Genomic DNA, 9,868 nt, shown 5'->3' with positions numbered 1-9,868 from the left:
CCAACATGAAATACAGTGAAAGCAGGGGTTATACTGTGGGGGAGGGACATACAAAGCAACAAAGAAATAACCTTATAAATGTGTTAGAAACAATCGCATGAAAGAAAAAAAACATTTGAATACATATCTTAGGGTTCTTTTGAAACAAGGTTAAGAAACCATAATCCAAGAAGGAAGAGTAAGAGGATAACTGTTAAAGGTCCCAGGTGAAGGGCCAGCCAGGGGGATCACAATGAGAGGAATGGCACTAGGATATACATTGGAGTGATTCCCATCATCCACCAAAATGTTCATGCGTTTGACTGAGATCAGGCAAAAGGTTGACAAGGTTGCAGGCTGGCTGGCATGAATACCATAAGAGAATACACCCTGGGCACAAGCCAGAAAAGTTCCATTTGAAGGATAAGTCAAGTTGTAGCCCATTACACAGAAGGAGGAATTTCCATGTTGGACTAGGGGCAGGAAGGGAATGCCCAGGGTTTCTGGTGCCTGGATAGGGGAGAGCATGGTGGACTGGTTAAGAATAATGAGTCAAAATCTAGGGCTGAATTGGAGTGGCTAAGGGCCCAGTAAGAGGACTTGATCATTTCCTGTAAATAGTTACTATTTACAGGAAATTGCTATTGTTACAATAGCAAGAATGTACGTTCCTGTTCAGTTAGAAGGTAGACAAGTATAGACATTAGATAGGCATGCTTATTAACTATTTTCTTTTGATTTCCTGGCTCTGGTTAGTTTGGAAAGGGCGAGCACAAACTGACTCCATTTAGGATGTGACATTATCCCCTCTTACTCCAGGACTAGCTTTGTCCGGGGGTAGAGGGCTGGTGGTAGGGGGCTAAGTGCTCATTGCCATGATGGCTTGTCTTGGTTGGCATCTCTTTTGGCAGTTGTAGGGTTTGAGCTCAGGGCCTGGGCACTCTCCCTATACTCTTGTTCAAAGCTAGGTAGCACTGTATCGCCTTGAGCCACAGTACCACTTCCAGGATTATTCTGGTTAATTAGAGATAATAATCTCACAAAGATTTTCTGCCCAGGCTGACTTCGAACCACAGATCAAATGAGTCTTTGTCAACAGTCCCCTTACTCCAATTAAGCAGGAAGATCAATAGAAATTGTTTTTAGGCAGGGCTTATCTGGTACTGATTAAGAATAGAAGTTTAGTTTGACCAATAAATACTTGCAAGAGTTAGTTATCCCAAGGTGGGTCTGACTAAATGTTACAGAGGTTAAAATCTGTAATGATAAACTCAATAGTTGTTAAATAATCCAATTAATTTTTAGCTTAATATAGCACTTTAAAATACCAATTAATATAGAAACCATTGTCAGCTTTGTATCCAAGGCAACTTACATGCTTGAGAAACTGATATTAGACAGTCAAAAATAGCATTCAAGTTAAAAAGTGTTTGTTTGAAAAACGTTGGCATAAAAAACATTTAAGTGAACTTTGGTTTAGTTACTACCTAATTTTCCTTAAAACTTCACAAATAGAATAATACACAAACAATTATGTTATGGATGGACATAAAGAATCAGATGTAGTTTTACATCAGTGTATTAATGTTGACCTTTTTTAAATACAGCCAACTCCATTACATACCAACTTTACCAACTTTTCTAACTTTACTCCATCTACAGTCAGGCTGCTTAGGCAGAATATATCTCCAGGTATTTCTCCCAGTCCAAACTGTCCTTTTCTCTTGTCAAGGAATTGGGCTCACATTCTAAGTATAAGTGACTACCAAGGTTAAAAAGAAGGGATACAGTTTTTTCTATCACAGCTGGCTAGGAGCTGGGCTGAGTCTCATTCCTTTTATTGCCTCTATTGATAAAGATTTTTGCTTCTAACAAACAGCACACTTGACAATTAACTCCTTTGACACAAGGTTTACATTCTTCACATGGCTGCTGGTCATAAGCAGCAAAGATAATACTTACAGTTGTACTCAGAAAGCAAATAATGCCAGGTGCCAATAGCTCACGACTGTAATCCAAGCTATTCAGGAGGCTGAGATCTGAGGATCACAGTTCAAAGCCAGCCCAGGGCAGGAAAGTCCGTGAGACTCTTACCTCCAATAAACCACTAGGAAACCAGAAGTGGCGCTGTGGCTCAAGCAGTAGAGCACTTGCCTTAAGCTGAAGAGCACAGGACAGCGCCCAAGGCCAGAGTTCAAGCCCCATGACGGGCCAAAAAAAAAAAAAGCAAATGATTTCAGGATTACTACCAAAAATAGAAATATTCAAGGCAGAAACATGTTAGTTTTATAGAAAAGACCTTATTTTAAGTGATGATGACAGATTTTATGCTTTAAACTGAGGTCATTGTGAACATGTTCAACCAAGTCCCCACCAAACATTCATGAACAAAAGTTTTAAGGAGCACTTGAGGTTTAAAAAATGAAAATCAGTCTTCAGATTTTTGGAATTTCAGTGGAATTGTATGATAGAACCATTGCCCATTATATGATAGAACCATATGATCAGTGTTGGGGAAAAAAAGTACCACCAAATAAAATACATGACAAAACACAAAACTTTCACTAACAGCAAACAGAATTTAGCAGAATTTCCATGTTTAAACCACAGTTGATTCACAAGAACAGAAAACAAGCACCATCGTAGGCCTTGATCTCAGGCCTGGGTTCTTCTTTTACTACAGGTGGGGGCACTCTACACTTGAGCCACAGGACCACTTTTTGCCTTGGCTGGATTCCAACAGCAACCCTCAGATCTCAGCCTTCTGAGGAATTAGCATTACAGGTGAGCCACAGGTGCCCAATTTACACTAAGTTTTTTTGTAGCAGAAATAAACAGTCCAAATTTGATTGTATTTTTCCCCCTAATCTTCTTTAGGAGCCTGAGAACTTCTTTATTCAGTCTAAACATTAATTGTTTGAATACTATGAACTCAGTAAGAGGGCAGGATTGGAATTTTTTTTTCAGTTTGGAGATGCTGGATTTTTTTTTTGTTGTTTTTTTGTTTTGCAATTTTTAACTAGCGTTGCCTTCTTGGTAGGAGAACCCAAAAACTGGTGTGTATTCTTCCTGTGTTCCATCAGATGTCCCAAGGTAAATGGATTCCATTCCCAACAGAGTTCTTACTATTTGATTTTTTGTGTGTATAAGCCCATCCTGGGCTTGAATTCAGGGCCTAGGTACTGTTCTTGAGCTTTTTTGCTCTACCACTAGTTAGTGTTCTACCACTTGAGTCAGAGTGCTACTTTTGGCATTTTAGTGATTAATTGGAGATAAGAGTCTTGGATTTTCCTACCTGACTGGCTTTGAGCCACAATCCTCAGATCTCAGCCTCCTGAGAAGGTGGAATTACTGGTGTGGGCTACCAGTGCCAAATTTATATTCTGTATTCTTGATAATGGCCATTCTGATTGTTGTTTTGCTTTACATTTCCTTGTTGAGTAAAGATGATGAATAGTTTTTCATACAACTAACAGCCATTTGCAATATTTTATTTTTTTATTTTGAGTGTGTAGTTCATTTATTCAATATTGATTGGATTTTTTCTCTTACAGAGTTAAAACTGTTGGTAGATGGATAGATAATGCACCCAAGTTTGGTTATAAAAACATACCTGTCTGTCTATCTATTTATCTGGAAAAGCACACATGTACGCTGCCACAGTCTACTCCACTTTCTCATGCTTTCTCTCTCTGAAGAGGTGACTTGCTTCATCAGCAGTGATAAGTGCAGCCTCTGTTTTCTTTCACAGATTTTCTTATTTGATCTATCCTGCATTATGGGGCCAACTTCTATTCCTCCACACCCGTCTACCTCCCGTGAGTTTTGCACAACTTCTTGAGGCCATGGCTACCCTTTTCCAGGCTACCCATCTGCATAGTTCCAGTTCACCTTGCTTGGGTTCCCACATCCAGGCCAGGCCCCCCGCTCCATGTGGAGGAGTTCCTGGTTCTACTTGATGTCTGACTTGAAGCCATCATGACACCCTTCTCCATTGCAAGGTGTACCCACTTCCTTGGTGTGCTCTAGAAGCTTTGGGACTAAATTATGAGGAAAGAAGGAAAACAGAAAGAGAAAGCACAAAAACAAACAAGGGAAGGGAAATAAGTGAGTGATTTTAACATTGCTGTCAAATCAGTTAACCAAGCAGCTATTTTTATTCAGTGTTCATTGTATTAACACAGTGGGGAGGTGAAAATGGAGCACAAAGGAATACTGGGGGGAGATGCGATAGAAACAATACACCAAAACCAATATAACACATCTCAGTAGAGTGGTACAAAAACATGAACTTAGGGGCTGGGAAGGTGGCTCAGTGGTAGAGCGCTTGCCTTGCATGCCTGAGGCCCTGGGTTCGATTCCTCAGCATCACATAAGCAAAAAGAAAAAAGCCAGAAGTGGTGCTGTGGCTCAAGTGGTAGATCACTAGCCTTAAGCTGAAGAGCTGAGGGACAGCACCCAGGCCCAGAGTTCAGGCTCCAGGACAGGACCCCCCCCAAAAAAACAAACAAAAAACATGAACTTAGAAATGGTAGCATCAGACGAGCAATATACCTTCAATGAGGAAGAACATAGCAGATTAACCCTGTGGATGATGAATAATCTAATTGGAGACTTGAAACAGACCCCAGGCAATCACTGGTTCTGATGATAAAAATGGAAGATCCTCAATCAGCCCCTCATGTGGGTGGAGGCCTCATAATCATACTCTTTGCTGAAGGAAGTTAATAACTTTCTCAACACAATACACATAGTAGAATGATGCAAATAAAACATTGGAGATAGACCTTTGCCAACAGCGTTATCACAAGAGCTCTCCTCTTCCTAATTGTTGATAAGATTAGTGATAAATGCCTATGGTCTCATCACAGCTCTGAGAACGGAATGATGATAGGAGAGAGCAATACTCCTGTGAGAACCAGAAGTCACTTCCTTTATGGCACCCAGTAGATAAAAGCCCACACAGCCATTGAACAAGCTTGAAAATGTCCAGAATTGCTAATCACAAATTTACTGAGAAGGCCAGACCTGGCTTTATTTCTGAGGGGTTCTTTTTTCCCCACACACAATCAATCCATTTTCTAGTGCTCCTGGACACAATGTCCATGGAAAACACAGCAGAAAAATCTTTGCAGAGAATCATGCTCCACTTACGGTCCCATCTCTTGACACAATCTTTAGGACAATGGGTTTTTCTGGTTGAAGAAGTGATTCATTACTTAATTTCAGAGGAATCTGCAACAGTGAAAGAAACACAACAAGAAAGTGATGAACCAAGTACCTCCAACCACAGCAGCAAAGAAAAAGATACATTAAAGATAATAATAATTGACAACAAGTTTTGACTTTGCCTGTCTTGAATTATTTCTACTCATTGGTTAAACTCTGTCAAGACTGGGGTAGGAAAAGTATTCTTCCATCTGTTCACTGGAAACAAATATAGATATCTATGTTATATTACTTTACTGATACGATTTTTTAAAAGAATGAGTTTTAAAAAGTTTAACCAGCCAGGTACTAGTAGCTCACACCTGTAAACCATAGCTACTCAAGAGGCTGAGATCAAGGATCACAGTTCCAAGCCTGCCCAGGCAGGAAAGTTCATGAGGCTCTTCTCTTCAGTTAATAAGGCCAAAGCTGGATGTAGATCTGTGGCTCAAGTGGTAGAGCACAAGCCTTGTGGGAAAAAGCTCAGGGATAGCACCTAGGTCCTCAGTTCAAGTCCCAGGACCGGCACACTAAAACACAAAATTTAAATCAGATTCTTAGCCATTAAGGCAAGATATTTTTAAAAACTCATAAAAAGTTTCATTTTGGATTTGTTGAATCTGTCAAGATAACCCTGAGAAAGTATTATACATTTCAATTACAAAAACAGTCTTCAAATTCTAAATAATCCAGTCACTTCTTCCATTTGAACCAATACTTTTGTGTGTGGGGCTGAGGGGTCCTGGACCTGAACTGAGGGCCTAGGCACTGTCCCTGAGCTTTTTGCTCAAGGCTAGCACTCTACCACTTGAGCTACAGCTCTACTTCAAGCTTTTCAGTAGTTAATTGGACATAAGAGTCAAAAGTCTCATGGTCTTTCCTTCTTGTGCTGGCTTCCAACCTTGATCTTCAGATCTCCTGAGTAACTGGGATTACAGGTGTGAGCAATTGGTGCCTGCCTTCCTTTCTTCCTCCCTCCCTCATTCCCTTTCTTTTTACTTTTCTAACATCTTCTTTTGACTGCCCAGCATAGTTGGAAATAGGTAATTTCTGAGTGCTGCACTAAATACTCCATATTGTGAGTAGGTCTTTCAGTGGTGGTGGGGCAGTCTGCCTATCCCAGAACAGGGAAGACATGCACGCTGTTATGAAGAAGAACACTCTCCAGGTGGAAAACAGATTCTCTGGGGACCTGCAGAGCATCTGCCCCATCTTAAGTATACTGGTGGCCACTTTTTCATACAGCTAAGTTGCTTGGTTTGCACAGGAAAGTGACACAGCTGCCCCAAAGCCATACGTGAAGTAAAAACTATCTGTCTGTCTGTCTGTCTGTCTGTCTGTCTGTGTATCTATCTATCTATCTATCTATCTATCTATCTATCTATCTATCTATCTATCTATCTATCTATCTATCTATCTATGTCTGATCTCCCATGCAGGAATCCCACTATAAAGCAAGATCAGAATTTTAAATATATGACCCTTGGAAATAAGCACGTCCTTTGGAAGCCTTTGGAAGCTCTGGCAGAGGAGAACCCTTTCAAATATGGCAATCACAGTATCATTATAGGTCACAATCATGCATCCTGACTCCAGATGACAAGAAGTTCAAATGCACTCAGGTCAAGACCCTCAGCAGAGCCGTCATATCCTAATCTGCACTGAGTGGACATCAGCTTCCTTCTTCGATTTTATCAAACAAAAGATCTGGTTCCCAAATTGAGAAATCCAAGAAATGGACTCATTACAACACTAATAAAGATTCTTTGGTTTAAATATTAAAAGATGAACAAGTATATACTTGTCTGACAATAGGCCTCTCAATTTAAAAAAAGCAATAAAGCAAAACCCTCCACAAATATCCCACAAAGCCAGTTGCTGTAGCTCATGCCTATAATCCTAGCTAATCATGAGGCTGAAATGATACTTTATAAAGTTAGTAAGGATAGTAAAAGTCCCTAAGATTCTCTTCTCCAATTAACCAGCAAAAAGCTGGAAAGTGGAGGTGTAGCTCAAGTGGTACAGCACCAGCCTTGAGCAAACAACTCAGGGGAGAGTGTGAGGGCCTGAGTTCAAGCCCCCATATTCGGCTCTCAACAACTACTATAAAATATTGTTCATTTAGGAAATATACTGACCTGGGTCTCCTTGCAAGGTTGGAAGGAGAAATTCTGCATGAGTCTGACAAGAGCAAGTTTGATGTTCATGAGAGCGAACCTCATGCCGATGCAGTTTCTAGGCCCAGCTCCAAAGGGCATGTAGATGTAAGGATTGATGCTTTCCTTGTTCTTCTTGCTGAACCTGAAACAACGAAAGTGGGGAAAACATGAACACTTCAAGAACCCAGCTATTTGTGGCTGAACTTCAGACTGCTCTAAACAGTACAAGGTAGGATTGCTGAGTGAAATCCTGCTAGAATTCGGTTTGATTTTTTGTCAGTTGTGGAGCTTGAACTCAGGACCTGGTTTCTGTCCCAGAACTCTTCAGCTCAAGGCTATCTCACCACTTTGAGCCACAGTGACAATTCTTGTTTTCTGATGGTTCATTGAAGATAACAATCTCACAGACTTTCCTGCCTGGGATAGCTTTGAACCATGATCTTCATATCTCAGTCTCCTGACTAGCTAGGATTACAGGAGTGAACCACCAGCCCCTGGTGTGCGTCTAGCCAGGTACCAGTGGCTCACACCTGTAATCCTAGCTACTCAGGAGGCTGAGATCTGAGGATCATGGTTCAAAGCCAGCCTGGGCAGGGAAGTCAATGAGACTACTCTCCAATTAACCACCAGAAAACCAGAAGTGGTGCATGGCTCAAGTGGTAGAGCACTCACCTTGACAGGGACAGTGCCAGGCCCAGAGTTCAAGCCCCATGACCAACAGAAAAAATGAAGTGTGCTCCTAAATGAAAGGTTAGAGTACTTGAGGCAGTGACCATTTGTTGCTTGTTTCAGAGCAGAGCAACACGTGGTGCTAAGCCACCTGGTTGTGTGCCTTTATAAGACCTGCAAATCCTTAGTTCAGGGCTCTCCTCCTGGGCTCCGCTGTGTCAGAGTGTAGGACGAGACCCGAGCTGCAGCCTGTTTAAATAAAACAGCAGTAGAGTCTGACTCTCGGTTGTCTTCTTGGTGGGGGTCCTGCGACCTTGGTATAACACTAAGAACATCACTATACCACATCACTAACAAATTATTATTTCTAGACTTGAAATTTAGTATCCCCTTTTCTGGTCCATTTTTATAAGTTTTTATCCAAATTTGTTATGCTTGTGATATTAAAAAAAATTGCTGAAGATAAAGACATTAGTGTGAATCATTGAACAGGAACACTATGCTTTCTATAGCATGAGACCATGCAAGGTGCTAGAAGCCACCGTGTTGGGGAAGGTGCCTTTCCCCCCAGCCAGCTTACCTCTCAGGGCGGAATTCCTCAGGCTCTGGCCAGTACTTGGCGTCCCTTTGAAGAGCGTAGGCTGGTACCATCACCACGGTGTTTTTGGGAATAAACACTCCATTGATTTCCACATCTGCCTTACAGACCCTTTCAAGTCGGCCAGCAATGGGGTACAGCCTGAGAACCTCGTTCACCACCATGTCCACATACTCCATCTCCATCACGGCATCATAGGTGGCAGGTGCCTAGCAAGTTTGAGATACACTCTGAACTCAATGCAATTCTGTCAGTGCTGTTAGGAGCTTTGAAGAATAACTCCAGTTGGTAAAGAACCTTAACTTTCACAAGGTGTTTAACTAATGACCAAGTCGTAGGATCTGCTCGATGGTACATGGAAAGACACAAATAGGAGGGATGGTTATGGGAGTACATCCCCAAACCTACGCTCATTGTTGTCCTGTACTGCTTTTCTTTCTCCTGTGAGGGAATGTGACCAAAAGCTGAAGACAATCACCCTCCAGTCAAATACACCAAAGTCAGTGTTACAGCTCACCAGAGAGAGAACAGAGGTATGGTGTTTAGAAAAGAGAATTCCTGTTCTGTTTATTTAAAATAGCCACATGGCCACATTTGTGATTATACAATAAACATGAATACATTATATCACATATATATTTTTTTTTTTTTGGTCCGGTAGAGAGGCCTGAACTCTGGGCCTGGGCGCTGTCCCTCAGCTCTTCAGCTCAAGGCTAGCGCTCTACCACTTGAGCCACAGCGCCACTTCTGGCTTTTTTCTTTTTGCTTATGTGGTGCTGAGGAATCGAACCCAAGGCCTCATGCATGCAAGGCAAGTGCTCTACCACTGAGCCACTTTCCCAGCCCATATATTTATTTTTTATGCAAGCATATTTTATATACAAGCCTTTAACTAGTTGAGGGAGGAACTAGTCCTTTATATGACTTGAAAATAATGATATAATTTAAAAAAAACAAGACTAGGGCTGGGAAGGTGGCTCAGTGGTAGAGCGCTTGCCTTGCAAGCCTGAGGCCCTGGGTTTGATTCCTCAGTGCCACGTAAGCAAAAAGAAAAAAAAAGCCAGAAGTGGAGCTGTGGCTCAAGTGGTAGAGTGCTAGCCTTGAGCTGAAGAGGTGAGGGACAGTGCCCAGGCCTAGAGTTCAGGCCCCACGACCAGACCCAATAAACAAACAAACAAACAAACAAGACTCTATCAGGACATAGACTTTCAGTTCTAGTAAAAGTTCTAAAGAGGACACAAATGCACAGACTCAG

At 41.6% G+C, this 9,868-nt stretch overlaps 1 protein-coding gene across 1 annotated transcript in view; it reads right to left on the bottom strand.

The window, feature by feature from the left end:
* Positions 1-4,113: 4,113 nt before the first annotated feature.
* LOC138804825 (cytochrome P450 3A9-like) overlaps positions 4,114-9,868 on the bottom strand; it is an 18,462-nt gene continuing 12,707 nt past the window's right edge. Inside the window, exons 11-13 of the mRNA XM_069989317.1 lie at positions 8,596-8,822; positions 7,326-7,488; positions 4,114-5,214 (exon numbers count right to left, since the gene is read on the bottom strand). Coding sequence (XP_069845418.1) covers positions 5,119-5,214; positions 7,326-7,488; positions 8,596-8,822 — 486 coding nt within the window. The 3' untranslated portion in view covers positions 4,114-5,118. The remainder of the gene's footprint in view (positions 5,215-7,325; positions 7,489-8,595; positions 8,823-9,868) is intronic.

Source organism: Dipodomys merriami, unplaced genomic scaffold (assembly GCF_024711535.1).
Source record: "Dipodomys merriami isolate MVZ:Mamm:240054 unplaced genomic scaffold, mDipMer1.0.p SCAF_373, whole genome shotgun sequence".
Lineage (NCBI taxonomy): Eukaryota > Metazoa > Chordata > Mammalia > Rodentia > Heteromyidae > Dipodomys > Dipodomys merriami.
Note: the sequence above shows the minus strand (reverse complement) of the source record. Positions and strands in the feature narration are given on the sequence as shown.